Raw genomic sequence first — 16,391 nt, 5'->3', positions numbered from 1 at the left:
GGGCTCTTATAAAAAGTTAAGAAATCAAGTTGATACTTCTGCAAATCGTTTTATATTCAAGAATGTTACTTGACCAGGAAATCACATTTGCAAATCATTTATTGATATTGTAGGCCATATTATATAGGACCCTCTCCCCCCAAAGCAAAAGAAAGTAAAACATGTCAGATCACTCTATGCATCCTGTTTTATGCATGATTGCTTGTTTTTTTTAGCTAGTTCCTTTAAAGCCAAAACATGTCAGGCTGTTTTATGTATATAACATTAGCCATTTGAGTGGATATAAACAGTTAAATGAGAAAAGGGAAAACTCATCTGGGCATGTAATCTACAAGTTGTCTCACACTAGCTATTTAGAAAGAACTGGATGCTTGCCTGTGTAGGAACAAAATCTTCATGACTGACTTAATTTTTTAATCCAGATGTTTGGCATCCTCCAGAGCCACAGTTAGGTGCCAGTGGAACAAAGCATATTCATTGTTCATGAGAAGAAAGTTGTATTTCTTTAAGCTTTTTATTCTTTGAATTTTAAAACAAAACCATATGGTCAGTTTAGGGAGATTGGGTACAAGGGGATTAACTGTGGGCAATTTCATCTCATGCTCTAGGAGCCTTGGACAGCATTACCAAGTATTTCCAGATGTCTCTAGAGGCCGAGGAGCGTGTGAATGCCTCCACCACAAATTCCAACAGCACGGTGGAGCAGTCTGCCCTCAATAGAGACAGGGTGGAAGATGTGATGTTGGAGCAAGAGTCACAGTTCAGAGAGAAACAAGAGGAGCAGGCCCGCCTTCTGGATGAACTGGCAGGCAAACTACAAAGTCTTGACCTTTCAGCTGCTGCTGAAATGGTAAGGTTTGAGAGTTTGGCCCCCAGGCTGCCATGTTACAAGAGAAAAAATACCCTGCTTTGTCTTTAACACTGTCCACTTTGCAGATGAGTCAGCAGGAGGGAAACCGGTCTCTGGCCCAGTCTGGGGTATCTGTGACCAAGCCAGATTAAAAACAGCAGCATGTGAGTTTCCGCCTTCCTCTCTCACAGCAATTTCTCTGTGGTACAACCAAAGAATCAGGACTACTCTCCCATGCTGCTGAATTGACTCACTTCTTATCTAAATGGGATTCTTTTTATACTGTGGACATTTTTTTTTAAACTTTGTTCTGACTTGAAGTGCAAATTGCATCCCAGTGAAGCAATTCAGAATCATTCTGAGAGAGACTTCCTTAAAGAAAAATAAAGGAAGCGAAAGAATTTTTTTTGATGGATAGGTTATTAGTTAAAATGTTCCTTTGTCCTAGTAACTTTACCTTGTTAAGAGTAACCTGAGACCAGCCTAGAAAGTAAATTTATTTCCCAGAAGCTTTTAAAAAATAACTCTGGAGTGAAATGAAATTGAGTGGTGAGTTTAATGGAAATCAGGCAGAAAGCCAAAAAAAAAAAAAAAAAAATCCAAACTAAGTTTTTCTTCCTCTTGCTCCCTTACTATTTTTCACAGAATACTTTATCTGAGAGAAGCTGCAGGGTGTTGTTTATATACCTTTATAAGGCTTCTGCTCTCTTGGCTTTAGAAATAGAGGATCAGTACAAGAAGGGGTAAAGTGAATTCATGGGAGGCTGGGAGTTCAGACTTCATTACAATTTTGTCTTGGTGACAGTCTCCCTTCCTGAAACAGACAACAACACTGTGCTGTATTATGACAAAGTTAATTGATGCCTTCAAGACTGTTTTCATTACCTTAGGAAACTTGATAGCACCTAATGGAAAGTTAGGAGACCTCTTACCATTTGTTTAATATAGAAACAAAGGCCTAGAGCAATATGTACTTGCACCTAACATGAGACAAAGCTGCCATACACAGGCATGAAACGCCAGTTCTCTAAGTCTTTCTTCAATATTGACTCCTTCCTTATAAATTCTAATTAAAATTAGTCATCACAAGTTTCTCCAAACTAAAATGAAAAGCAGCTAAGTATGCTAGAGTATGTCTGCTTTGCAGCAGGGGCACCTTGGGAATAGGTGGCCTGCGGGCAGGTTCTTCCGGCTGTTAAGAACGGGAGCCCTGCCTGTGCCTGCTTTCCATCAGGTGAGTGGCCCAGAAACTTGCCACCTTCTTCCCATCTCTCATTGTATGTGCCTGTTAATAATCTTGTGAGAACTCCCTTTTTAGGTTGCACACCACTTTTTGTGTAGAAAGATTTTTGCTCCTTTGTTTTTCCAGGACCTTCGGTTCTGTCTTTGTGTGTATTTAGATAGACTGATGATGTTTTCTTCCAGGCCTGCCAGGCTGATGAAATAAAACAGATCTTCTAGGGTGTTAGAATGTTTTTAGAAAGTATCCCTGAGGTCTTAAGCCTTCTTGATTAAGGCTTGTGTTCTTGTATAGCATGCAGAATACACTTTATTTTCTGAAGATTTTTATGTGCTATAAACCAGATACATGAAAGAGTATTAAAGAGATAATAGGATAATTATCACAGAACTATTAAGTTATAGAGTAGACTGTATTTTGCAAAAACTACTCTTTTTAAAAGAAGTACTAGCATGCTTTGTTTGGGAGTGTTTTATTTTTTCACTATAGTATAGTTTTTCGCTCTTTTCAACATGAGCATTTTCCACAAAACAGCTCTAAACACAGTTTGCTTCCTGCTCCACCTTTTCTGTCATATAGCAAACCTGTAATTTATCAATTTGCCATACATATTCTACAGCCAAGCCTTTGGAAGTTTCTGGCAGGTGAGAAAGCAGGAGTCTGGCAGGGGCTTTGGGGGTTATTTGGAAAAGTTACACCTTTATTTTCTCTCTTCCTCTCTAATGTGGAATGTTCCCCACTTCTGCTAAAAGTCCAACCAAGCTACTCTCCTTCCCCAGCTACAATCCTCAGTAATCTCCATCTGCTTTCCTTCTTACTTGATCTGACCTATTTTTGGATGTTTTCCCTAGAGTCATCTTGTCTTCCTACCTAGACATAAAGTTACTAAAAGGCCCGATTATGGGTCTTTCATATCACCCTTTTTACCAGAGCAGTCACCAGGCTACTAGGTCTAAAGAAGGTTCTCAATACCATGTTTTCTTTCAGTAAATTCAACCAGTTAGGAGAACGGAGATGCATTCTTTGGCTTTCTTATCAGCAGACTTCAACTGGATGGAGCAGAGCCCCTATGTATGGTATTAGGGCAGAAGGTACTGAAAGCACTGATGCAGGGTTAAATCACTCTTTCCTTGGAAGGAAGCAAGCTGGCTTATCCCTAAGCTTTTTGCTCGTCTCTGTCCTAAACACTTTTCCAAGCACCCTTGCTGAGGACCACCTACACTCTCTTGGGCCACCCAGGCCCTGCACAGCTGTTGGCTACCTTGGACTCACTCTGCACCCCGTGCTTGTTGGTTGGCTTTGTTGCAGACGTGTGGAACGCCTCCAGGGGCCTCCTGTTCCGAGACTGAATGTGGTGGCCCAAACTGCAGAACTGACGAAGGGGAAAAGAAGTGTGGCGGGCCTGGCTGTGGTGGGCTGGTCACTGTTGCACACAGCGCCTGGCAGAAAGCAATGGACTTTGACCGAGATGTCCTGAGTGCCCTGGCTGAGGTGGAACAGCTCTCCAAGATGGTAATTCAGAGGGTGGCCTATTTTTGTTGGCTTTCAGTTATGGAGGGCCTAAAAGGGAGAAATCAATCTCCAATGCTGACTAAGAAAAGGCAAAAGTTTTTGTGAGATCAGGGAGATGAGGTTTTATTCATAGGTGGGCCAAGAATTTGCTTATTTCTCATTACGATAATTTGAAATATCCATGTTAATAACCATGGGTCCAGGGTTATGCATACATCCAGCTTTTATTTCAATTAAGCTTTTATTCTTCTGAAGTGACATTATTAACACCATGTTAACTGAAGTATGTATGTTGGAACCTGAGAAAAAGACTAAAGAACATCTTACAGGTCAAAAAGCGGGGGGAAAAATTGTATATGCTAGCCCTAGCTATGTTAAGACCACTGTATAGGAATTGCTATACTGATTACTCTGTCTACACAGTAGTATGGTTGAATGCGAGACATTTCTAAAACCCATGATTCCAAATACTTAAGTTTTTCATCATTTTCTGGACCATTTATAGTATTCTCGTCGGTTTGAGTGACATTGTTCCATGGGTATTTTATTCCCCATATATAGGTCTCTGAAGCAAAACTGAGGGCTGATGAGGCAAAACAGAATGCTCAAGATGTTCTGCTGAAAACCAATGCTACCAAAGAAAAAGTGGACAGGAGCAATGAGGATCTGAGAAATCTGATCAAGCAAATCAGGAACTTTTTGACCCGTAAGGAATTTTTTCATTTTACTTTTAGACATTTCTTCCTCTCTTGGAATATAAAACAAATTTTTAAGAGTGTTAGAGAGGCCATAATTCAAATCTGCAGTTTTGATAAAATCAACTTCTTGCAGGGGATAAAATGCTTGCAAATTTTAAAGTATTTCCATATTAAGAAATATTTCTTAATGTTTATGTTTAGTTCAGCTCAGTCGCTCAGTCGTGTCCGTCTCTTTGCGACCCCATGAATCGCAGCACGCCAGACCTCCCTGTCCATCACCAACTCCCGGAGTTTACTCAAACTCATGTCCATCGAGTCGGTGATGCCATCCAGCCATCTCATCCTCTGTCGTCCCCTTCTCCCCCTGCCCCCAATCCCTCCCAGCATCAGAGTCTTTTCCAGTGAGTCAATTCTTCACATGAGGTGGCCAAGGTATTGGAGTTTCAGCTTTAGCATCAGTCCTTCCAATGAACACCCAGGACTGATCTTTAGGATGGACTGGTTGGACCTCCTTGCAGTCCAAGGGACTCTCAAGAGTATTCTCCAACACCACAGTTCAAAAGCATCAATTCTTCGGCGCTCAGCTGTCTTCACAGTCCAACTCTCACATCCATACATGACCACTGGAAAAATCATAGCCTTAACTAGATGCACCTTTGTTGGCAAAGTAATGTCTCTGCTTTTTAATATGCTATCTAGGTTGGTCATAACTTTCCTTCTAAGGAGTAAGCGTCTTTTAATTTCATGGCTGTAATCATCATCTGCAGTGATTTTGGAGCCCCCCCAAAATAAAGTCTGACACTGTTTCCCCATCTATTTCCCATGAAGTGATGGGACCGGATGCCATGATCTTCGTTTTCTGAATATTGAGCTTTAAGCCAACTGTTTCACTCTCCTCTTTCACTTTCACCAAGAGGCTTTTTAGTTCCTCTTCACTTTCTGCCATAAGGGTAGTGTCACCTGCATATCTGAGGTTATTAGTATTTCTCCCGGCAATCGTGATTCCAGCTTGTGCTTCTTCCAGCCCAGTGTTTCTCATGATGTACTCTGCATAGAAGTTAAATAAGCAGGGTGACAATATACAGCCTTGATGGACTCCTTTTCCTACTTGGAAGCAGTCTGTTGTTCCATGTCCAGTTCTAACTGTTGCTTCCTGACCTGCATACAGATTTCTCAGCTGCATATAAATAATCTAATTATATAGATATAAGACATACTTGATGTGATACCCAAGTAGTAAGTCAAGAAGTCAAATATGTACTATGAGAACTGAATTTGGAACTTGTGTTAGAGAATACATGTAATATCATTAGAACCTTAATTATAAGGATTTTTGGCATTGTCCCCAAAGCTTTGTAATCCTATTGTTTTCAGGATATTTTATTTATGGTTAGATAGCTCTATACCTTAAGCATTCTGTACAGAAATAGAAAATCTCCAGGATTTGTGGTCCAGCTCATAAATGTTGCTGGTCACAGTCTGAGTTCCATCAGTGAGGATGGTTGTGGTCACAAGTTAAAACTCTCAACTGAAATGGACGAAATCAAAACAGAGATGTCTAATACATAAAGTTCAGTAGTAGCTCCATGATTCTGGAATCCATGCATTTCTCATCTTTCTGCTCTGTCATTTTAATTAAGAATATCAGCTCTTCTCAGGCTTGCTCCTCCTCATTACAAGGTGGCTGCCAAAGCTCCACTTTATTGTATCATTTTTAAATAGAGGAAATCTTTCCCAGAAGTCTTGGAAAAGTCATTTCCATAAATCTTATTGGCCAGAAATGAGTACCACATGTATAGATGTCACTGATACAGTAATTCCATACAGTAATGGGACTACTGTAACTGGTAGGCTAATCAGTATTTAACTTGAGCTGATAACCTTACATTAACTTACAGGTTGGTACCTGAACAAAATCAGTATTCTGTTAGTAAGGAAAAAGGGAGAATAACTTAGGACGTTAAGGAGCCAACAGTATTTGCTAAGAATATCTCATGGAATATTCTGTGATGGTCATCATTCAATTGTGTATTTCCCTGGGCTTTATAATTTTAATATTCAGTTAAAAAAAAAAAAGCTTAAAAATCAATGACATACGTAGAATTTAAACTCTGGTATTTTTTCATGTCTTTTCACACTTGACATTTGAAACTCCTTGAAGACAACTATATTGACTCTCTTGCTTCTCTGACTGGATTCTCTAATTTCCTGAATCCAGATAATTTATTAGGGATTTCAACACTTACGTCTGTGTTTATAGCAGTAGTAGTCTTTCAACTGAAAAAGTTTTCATTGCCTTTTAGGATCAAGTTCCAGCTTTTTACCTTTGCCTGTAGAGTTTTCACTCAACTTCCACATAACATGCTCTGCCCATCCTGTCTCCATCCAGAGATGTTCGTTCTTCTCTCAAACCCTCTCATCCTTCAACACCCTCCAGAGTCTTCCCTGACAACCCCAGCTTGTCACCAACTCCAGTAGTACGCATTGTCTACATTACTTTTCCTGTGTGTAGGTCTCATCTCCCCAGCTCCAATTCAAAACCCTTAAATATACCTTTGCTTGGTATAACCCCACCACGCTGAATACACAGTAGTAGATGACCGATATGGTTGAAAGAGTGAACCATCTTTGCTTTTTACTTTTAACAGAAGACAGTGCTGATCTAGACAGCATTGAAGCAGTTGCTAACGAAGTCTTGAAAATGGAAATGCCTAGCACTCCACAGCAGTTACAGAACTTGACAGAAGATATTCGTGAACGAGTTGAAAGCCTTTCTCAAGTAGAGATTATTCTACAGCAAAGTGCGGCTGACATTGCCAGAGCTGAGATGTTGTTAGAAGAAGCTCAAAAAGCCAGGTATCTGAACACAATATTATATGCCATTTAGCGGAGCTTATTTTGTGTGTCTAGCATCTTTTCTTTCATCAGTGAAATTTCTCAATGAGTGACCGGTGGGAGTCTCTCTGCATCACTTCAGGAAAGCTGGTCTTTAAAAGAAGACCAAGTACTTTTTTCTTGTTCACATGTTATCACCCTGTTTTTTACTCAGCAAAAGTGCAACAGATGTTAAAGTTACTGCAAACACGGTAAGGGAAGCTCTGGAAGAAGCAGAAAAGGCCCAGATTGCAGCAGAGAAGGCCATTAAACAAGCAGACGAAGACATCCAGGGAACCCAGAACCTGCTCACTTCGGTAAGAGACTGTATGGGAGAGAACACTCACACACACATTTGTCAGAAAAGCAGCACATCTGACAGTTACCTATAAAAATTCTTACAGCTGAACATCAAAGGAGTCCTTTAATAAATCTGAACTACTCCCTTAGCACAGATGCTAAAAGTCTTGTTTTCTAGGGAAAAAAGGAGCCTGAAAACAAACATTAAACCCCCTTTCATTTGCATCCCCACAAAAAGCCTTATGAAAGATACTAAGAGTTTCCATTTCCTTCAAGGAATAAGATTCTATTTGGTATGAAACATACTATTAATTAATATTCAGTTGTAGAGCATCTCCAGATGGAGAGACAGGATGGGCAGAGCAAGCTTTTACAGCCCCAAAGCAACTACATACTTAAGACTACATTTATGAGGTGATCATCCACAAAAACTTTACTAGTTTTAAAAACCACTGGAAAGCAATGAATTAAATTGTCTGCTTCTAACACCTAATTTTAGATGAACCTGATAGAGCTCTTACTTCCCAGATGGCTCAGTGGTAAAGAATCCACCTACCAATGCAGGAAATGGGTTCAATTCCTGGGTCAGGAATATCCTCTGGAGAATGAAATGGCAACTCCCTCCAGTATTCTTACCTAGAAAATCCCATGGACAGAAGAGCCTGGCGGGCTACAGTCTATGGGGTTGCAAATGAGTCAGACATGATTTAGCAACTAAACAGCAACAATAGAGCTCTTACAGCTAGACAATCTGTTTTATGCAGAATGCATGGGAAATTTACACACAGAACACCCTTAGAGCCTACCAAATATTAAAGACATTCATTAAAAAAATAATTACTCAGATGGTATTTAGTGCTCTATTCTAAAAACTTAAAACTCTGAAATAGGATGCTTCTCTTACTTGCTGCCAATCCCCCTTCAAGACAACAACCCATCATATTTAAAAATCTGGGAGATGGTTTTTCAATCTGCTTTCCCTACTATTAGTTAATATAAGCCCATCTTCCTCTATTCCATTACTCTCAGTAAAATGAAGCCAGACAGTTCTTCAGCCACTTTGAGTATATATATATATATATATATATATATGGCCCTTTGTTTGGGCTACTTAATCGAGTTTAGAAAAATTTTATTTTCCCACCAGTCTATGTTCTAACCCTTTGCTTTATCTCTAGGTTTTTCAGTCTTGTCAGTGTGCTGTTAACATGTAAATGAACTTTAAGTGACTTTTAAAAAATGACTATTTTGGAAAGCAAAATGGAAACTATTAATCAAATTGTAGATGAGATATTTGGCTTGATGATGCAATTTATTTAAAGATGAAACCTTGGAGGGTAGGAAATGTTTCAGGTAAACAGTTAAGAAAGAGAAGCTCTAAACCATACTAATGAAAGCTTGACACAAAACTATTCACTTACTTACTCTAAGTGTTGTTTTCTAAGAATAACTACTCCCTAAGAATTGTTTTCTAACAAATGGGTGAACTCTCAGATCAAGAATCGTTTGGTTTGAAATAGTTACAACTTTGAGCATATGTGTATACTGATCCATTAGTTATGACATTATTCTGCTATTCTACAGAATAGAACCATCCTTGAAGATAATTTTTTTTTAAAAATTAGGTGCTCAGTGAAACTGGTTCCTCTGTCATGGGTCAGGCTTACTTTGGCTAGCTTTAAAAAAAAAATCAGTATTTATTGATTATACTTTGAAAAGAGATCAAACATTGACCCTCCCCAGTTGCCCAGATACTTTTTCCCTAAATAATTCTTCAGTACTTACAGCTTCCAGTTGTAACTTTCCCAGATCTATGCCACAAGACAATCCTATAGTAACTTTTCATAGTTTTAACATTCCTGGTTTCCAGTTTTTCATTAATTAGCTCAAAACACTCAAGTTAACTTTGCAGGTAGCTCCTAAGGTGCTTTAATCTCCACTACTAGAGCTTAACATTTACAGCTGACAGAAAAAAAACTAAAATTGACTGGAAGTTACAGTTTTCCCACCCACATTAATTTAGAAAGTTATGTGGCTATCCCTTTGCTCTCATCAGCTTTCTTTTGAACACTGTTTAGCCAGAGTTTGCAGGTATCCTTAAAATGCTTTCTTGGCATATGGAACTGCGTGGAGGTGGTTCAGTAAGAAAATGACGTACATTTCAGCCTAGACTGTCAGAAGTACTGAAAGGATAAAATATATGAGATGTAGCAGAGACTATTTTGAAGTTGGGCACTTTAATCAGCTTTCTTGAAATTTTTAGTAATTACTTCTGTTGTTCTAGAGCAATGGCACAGCACCTTTTAAATCTTAAATCTTCCTCTACACTTGAATTCATAGCACTTGCTACCACTTCTTGAATTAATGGCTTGCTGAATATAATCCATTATATACTTTCAGATAGAGTCTGAAACAGCAGCTTCTGAGGAAACTTTGTTCAATGCTTCCCAGCGCATCAGCGAGCTAGAGAGGAATGTGGAAGAACTTAAGCGGAAAGCTGCCCAGAATTCTGGGGAGGCAGAATATATTGAAAAAGTAGTATACACTGTGAAACAAAGTGCTGAAGATGTTAAGAAGGTAAGTATAGCTTTGTTATTGCACAGCTGTGTGGGCAAGGGAGCAACTGCTCTTCTCTAGGCCTTCCTTGGGCTGGACTTAACACGGTTATTCATCAGAAACATCTTGGGTGACCTGTTTTGAAACAGCAGTCTTCAGAGACAAAGGTGGAAAAGAGTGGGAGTGGATATGAAAATATCCGTACATGAGATGTAGGCCCTCAAATCCAAACTTGGTTAAGGGTTTAGAAAAATGAAATTAATTTAACAAGCATATTGAACTTGTATTTCAATTAGGAAGAGCTTTATGGCAAACAGTAAATTACCTGGCCATTTGAGAAATCTTTAAAAGCAGGGTAGAAAATGCTTAAAGAATCCCTAACAGACAACAGCTAGTAGGGAACCATCTCTCAGCTCTTCTGTGCTCATTTGGAATTAACCACCTCTTCCTTCTCACTGGAAGGTGCTATATTTTTTTGCAGAGAAAAGTCTCAAGCCCCAGTTTTTCACTAGAAGCCAAGTAATCACTCAAACACATTTAATTGTTAAATTTGTGTCAGTAAATATTTATCACTAAAGAAACCTTTTAAAACTTTTCAGGGGAGTGTTGAAACTCTTAAATGAATAGTAATAGTAGGAAGCTATAAACTGAATGAAATCAAGACTTTTCCTAGCAGCTACTGTAGTTTTTAGGCATTAGTACAGGTAACTTCCCTATAACTTGAGTTTGGGAAAGAGAACAGCAAGTCACTGCCCCATCTTTTTCACTGTAGGCTAGTTTCCTGCAGGTCTAAGAACATAAATCAACCAAGTAGTCATCTTACAGGACAATCTGCATAAATATTAAACTTGATTACAAATAAACAGTAAAACCTTGACAATGAAATTCTTCTATAAATAGCTATTGTTTGAACAGCGTTCCTAAAAAGAATGACTAAAATCTTGCCTCTGGTTTACTGGTTTCAAGTCACTGTCAACCCTAAATTAGTCAACGGTCCTCCCACTTTTTTCTGATGTCTAAATATTTGGATCTCGGCACACCTACCTTTGAGGAAATCTATTTCTCTAACTCTTCTTCCATGAATTTTCCTACAACACCTGCAAAGAAAAAGCCAGTCCCCCAGGGACCTACAGCAACTCCACCATGTCTTTGACATCTTTCCATTTAAAAAAATCATGTCAGGAACAAAACTCAGTCATTTGTGGAGACATGGACAGACCCAGAGACTAATACAGAGTGAAGTAAGTCAGAAACAGAGAAAAAAAAACGCTGTACATTAACACATAGATACGGAACCTGAAAAAATTGATATAGACAATCTTATTTACAAAGCAGAGAGACAGAGATGTAGAGACCAAACCTATGGATACCAAAGGGGAATAGGGAGTTGGGGGGTGAGATGAATTGGGAGACTGGGATCGACATGACTTATCTACACTATTGATACTGTCTATAAAATAGGTAAGTAATGAGAACCTGCTGTATAGCAAAGGGAACTCTCTACTCAGTGCTCTGTGATGACCTAAAAGGAAAAGAAATCCAAAAAGCAGGGGACACACACACACATACAGGTGACTCACTTTGTTGTTGTAGAAACTAACACAACACTGTAAAGCAACTACACTCCAGTAATAACTGAAGAATATAGAAAATAAAAGTAAACAATTATGTCAATGTTGTATCTAATTATACCATTTCAAGTTAATGTCTTCAGTTAGTTACTCTTGTGTAGCTTGAAACCTGAGTACCTGTGGTGATGGCCTTTAATTCAGAATGCTAGCTGTGCAAGTTAGCACCTACGTGATCTAATACTGCCACAACTGTATGACTGACACTAACATTATTATTACCTTTTTCTACCAAAATGTGGAACTGCAGACTCTGGACAATGAACTTGATGAAAAGTACAAGAAAGTAGAAAACTTAATTGCCAAGAAAACTGAAGAGTCAGCAGATGCCAGAAGGAAAGCAGAAATGCTACAAAATGAAGCAAAAACACTTTTGGCTCAAGCAAACAGCAAACTGCAACTCCTGAAAGGTAGATTTTTTGTTGTTGTTGTTATTTTCTTAGAGTTTATTTAAAAGGTAAAGTACCATTCACTCTGTTTCAAGCACTTAGAGCCTTATAATAACTGCTCAGACCTTTTATTTTTATCTCCCACAGATTTAGAAAGAAAATATGAGGACAATCAAAAATATTTAGAAGATAAAGCTCAAGAATTAGTAAGACTGGAAGGAGAAGTTCGTTCACTCCTAAAGGATATAAGCCAGAAAGTTGCTGTTTATAGCACCTGCTTGTAACAAAGGAGGGGGAGCTGTAAGTAAAAGATGGCTGAGGTGACCAAAGCAAAATCATTACCTTTTAAAAACTGACTTAATGATCTTCAAAATAAAACTCAACCTATTTAATATTTTTAATCGCCACATTTTGTATGGAGTTAAATAAAGTACAAAGCTTTTATATAAATATATATTGAGTATATTTTTCCTGATTTAGCATTCATGAATTCCTTTAACAAAGAAGGCTATTTTTGTGGTATGCATTTATAAGCTCACTGATTGTCTCCATGGAGATGCTAATTTCTGTTATGTCTATAGGCCAGTATCACTCATCTGTTCGGGTCGATATCCTCCACAAATCCACCCCCCAAATCACCTCCCAGTTGGATTCCCAGATAGAAATTAGAAGGAAGTACCCTAAGCTACCCTCACCATTTCAGTGGCTGCTCAGCTGATCCAAATCTACTGTAAGTATTCCTTACTCTAGAGAAGAGAACAAAAAAGCAGCAACTTTTAGGGATGTGTTGAAACTAGAAATCAAGCACAGAGAAAGCATCAAGAAAAAAACAACTGCATGCAGACTAAACAACATCCTAATAAAAAACCAATAGGTCAAAGAGGAAATCCAAAAGGAAATTTAAAAATACCCTGAGACAAATGACAATTAAAAAAACACACATACAAATCTATGGGATGCAATAAAGCAGTGACAGCAGTTCTGAGTGATGCAGGCCTTCTTTAAGAAACAAGAACATCTCATAAAACCTTAACCCACAACCTACAAGAATTAGAAAAAGAACAAACAAAACACAGTCAACAGAAGGAAGGAGATAATATAAAGAAATCACTGCTAATACCACAGATTTATATGCTGGGAACTATGAAATATTAATAAAGGAAATTAATGACTAAAGGAAATGGAAAAATATCCCAAGCTCTTGGATTGGGAGAATTAATATTAAAATGGCAATACTATCCAAAGCAATTACAGATTTAATGTGATCTCTATCAAGATTCCCAAAGAATAGCAAGGAGAGATAAGAAAGCCTTCCTCAGTGATCAATGCAAAGAAATAGAGGAAAACAATTGAATGGGAGAGACTAGAGATCTCTTTAAGAAAATTAGAGACACCAGGGGAACATTTCATGCAAAGATGGGCACAATAAAGGAAAGAAATAGTATGGACCTAACAGAAGCAGAAGATATTAAGCAAAGGTGGCAACAATACACAGAAGAACTATATTAAAAAAAAAAAAATCTTCATGACCCATATAACCACGATGGTGTGATCACTCATCTATAGTCAAGACATCCTGGAATGCGAAGTCAAGCAGGCCTTAGGAAGCATCACTACGAACAAAGCTAGTGAAGGTGATGGAATTCCAGCTAAGCTATTTCAGATCTTAAAAGATGATGCTGTGAAAGTGCTGCACCCAATATGCCAGCAAATCTGGAAAACTCAGCAGTGGCTACAAGACTGGAAAAGGTCAGTTTTCATTCCAATCCCAAAGAAAGGCAATGCCAAAGAATGCTCAAACTACCGCACAATTGCACTCATCTCACACGCTATTAAAGTAATGCTCAAAATTCTCCACGCCAGGCTTCAGCAATACGTGAACTGTGAACTTCCAGATGTTCAAGCTGATTTAGAAAAGGCAGAGGAACCAGAAATCAAATTGCCAATATCCACTGTATCACAGAAAAAGCAAGAGAGTTCCAGAAAAACATCTACTTCTGCTTCACTGACTGTGCCTTTGACTGTGTGGATCACAATAAACTGTGGAAAATTCTGAGATGGGAATCCCAGACCACCTCCTGCCTCTTGAGAAATCTGTATGCAGGTCAAGAAGCAACAGTTAGTCCTGAACATGGAACAACAGACTGGTTCCAAATTGGGAAAGGAGTACATCAAGGCTGCATATTGTCACCGTGCTTATTTAACTTACATGCAGAGTACATCATGTGAAACGCTGGGATGGACGAAGCACAAGCTGGAATCAAGGTTGCTAGGAGGAATATCAATAACCTCAGATATGCAAATGACACCACCCTTATTGGCAGAAAGTGAGGAGGAACTAAAGAGCCTCTTGATGAACGTGAAAGAGAAGAGTGAAAAAGCTGACTTAGTTAAAACTCAACGTGCAGAAGACTAAGATCATGGCATCTGGCCAGTCCCATCATATGGCAAATAGATGTGGAAACAGTGACAAACTTTATTTAGCAGGGGAGGGGGGGCTCCAAATCACTGCAGATGGTGACTGCAACCATGAAATTAAAAGATGCTTGCTCCTTGGAAGAAAAGTTATGACCAACCTAGACAGCATATTAAAAAGCAGAGACATTACTTTGCCAAAGTCAAAGCTATGGTTTTTCCAGTAGTCATGAATGGATGTGAGAGTTGGAATATATAAGCCAAAGAATTGATGCTTTTGAACTGTGGTGTTGGAGAAGACTCCTGAGAGTGCCTTGGACTGCAAGGAGATCCAACCATCCTAAAGGAGATCCTAAGGGCCATCGTAAAGGAGATCAGTCCTGAATATTCATCAGAAGGACTGATGCTGAAACTCCAATACTTTGGCCACCTGATGCGAAGAAGTGACTTATCTGAAAAGAGCCTGATGCTGGGAAAGATCAAAGGCGGGAGGAGAAGGGGACAACAGGATGAGATGGCTGGATGGCATCACCGACTCAATGGACATGAGTTTGAGTAAAATCTGGGAGTTGGTGATGAACAGGGAGGCCTGGTGTGCTACAGTCCATGGGGTCACAAAGCGTTGGACACAACTGAGCTACTGAACTGAACTATCAAGTTACCCATGACATTTTTCACAGAACTAGAACAAACCCTAAAATTTGTATGGAACCATTAAAGACCCAGAATTGCTAAAGCAATCCTGAGGGGGGGAAAAAAAAATCTGGAGCAACGCTCCCAGAGTTCAAACAATGCTACAAAGACACTACTATAGCAGTCAAAAAGATATGGCATTGGTACAAGACATATGGATCAATGGAACAGAATAGAGTCCAGAAATACACCCACACACCTACCATCAACTTTTGACAAAGGAGGCAAGGATATACAATGAGAAAAAGATAGCCTCTTTAGCAAGTGGTGTTGGGACAGCCACATATAAATCAATGAAGTTAGAACACAACCTCACACCATACACAGAAATAAAATGGCTAAAATGAAATAATACCATTTGCAGTAATACGGATGGATCTAGAGATTATCATAGTAAGTGAAGTAAGTTAGAAAGAGAAACAAATACCATATGATTATACCATATGATTATCATTGACATAGGATGAGATAGTCAGATAGCATCACGGATCCACTGGACATGAATCTGAGCAAACTCCAAGAGACTGGAAGACAGAGGAGCCTGGGCTGCTGCAATGTATGGTATAGCAAAAGGACAGGTCTTAGCAGCTCAACAACCACCACCACTTATATGTGGAATCTAAAATAGGATACAAATCAGCATATATATGAAACAGACTCAGATAAAGAAGAGACTTATGGCTGCCACAGCAGAGAGGGCATAGGGAGGAAAGGAATGGGAATTTGAGATTAGCAAAGGCAAACGGTTATATACAGCATGGATAAACAAGGTCCGACTGTAGAGCACAGGGAAGCATACTCACGATTCTCTGACAAGTCATAACGGAAAATATATATAGGTATAACTGAGTCACGCTGCTGTACAGAAGAAATTGATACAAATTATAAATCAACTGGACTCCAATAAAATTTTTAAAAACCAGAGGGCTGTCACCTACAACAGGGCTACGGTTGCTGAAGAGAATGTTTAAATTGAGCCAACATTTAGGGACACTGCTTATGCCAAGTGGGCAGGTCTACTTAAAAGTACAGAAGGATGCTGTCATTTCTCAGATCTTACATTGTATTTTATTTAATTTCACAATCCGGTAACAATCACTTATTCCACAGGACAAAGAAGATACATGGACCACAACTGTCAAGCCTTTGTCAACTTCATAGCTGAGTTAGCTGGAAACAGGCCAGGCCCTATGTGACTTTTTCACACCTTCTCCTTAGAGCAAGGCTATTCTGTGT

At 38.9% G+C, this 16,391-nt stretch overlaps 1 protein-coding gene across 1 annotated transcript in view; it reads left to right on the top strand.

Annotated features, from left to right (window-relative positions):
- Window positions 1-12,462, top strand: part of LAMB1 (laminin subunit beta 1) — a 76,055-nt gene extending 63,593 nt beyond the window's left edge. Inside the window, exons 26-33 of the mRNA XM_052638472.1 lie at window positions 609-850; window positions 3,399-3,602; window positions 4,164-4,308; window positions 6,949-7,156; window positions 7,350-7,491; window positions 9,875-10,051; window positions 11,909-12,068; window positions 12,195-12,462. Coding sequence (XP_052494432.1) covers window positions 609-850; window positions 3,399-3,602; window positions 4,164-4,308; window positions 6,949-7,156; window positions 7,350-7,491; window positions 9,875-10,051; window positions 11,909-12,068; window positions 12,195-12,331 — 1,415 coding nt within the window. The 3' untranslated portion in view covers window positions 12,332-12,462. The remainder of the gene's footprint in view (window positions 1-608; window positions 851-3,398; window positions 3,603-4,163; window positions 4,309-6,948; window positions 7,157-7,349; window positions 7,492-9,874; window positions 10,052-11,908; window positions 12,069-12,194) is intronic.
- The last annotated feature ends 3,929 nt before the right edge of the window (window positions 12,463-16,391 follow it).

The sequence above is a fragment of the Budorcas taxicolor genome, chromosome 4 (genome assembly GCF_023091745.1).
Source record: "Budorcas taxicolor isolate Tak-1 chromosome 4, Takin1.1, whole genome shotgun sequence".
In the NCBI taxonomy this organism is placed as follows: Eukaryota; Metazoa; Chordata; class Mammalia; order Artiodactyla; family Bovidae; genus Budorcas; species Budorcas taxicolor.
This window is presented reverse-complemented; position numbering and strand designations above follow the sequence as displayed.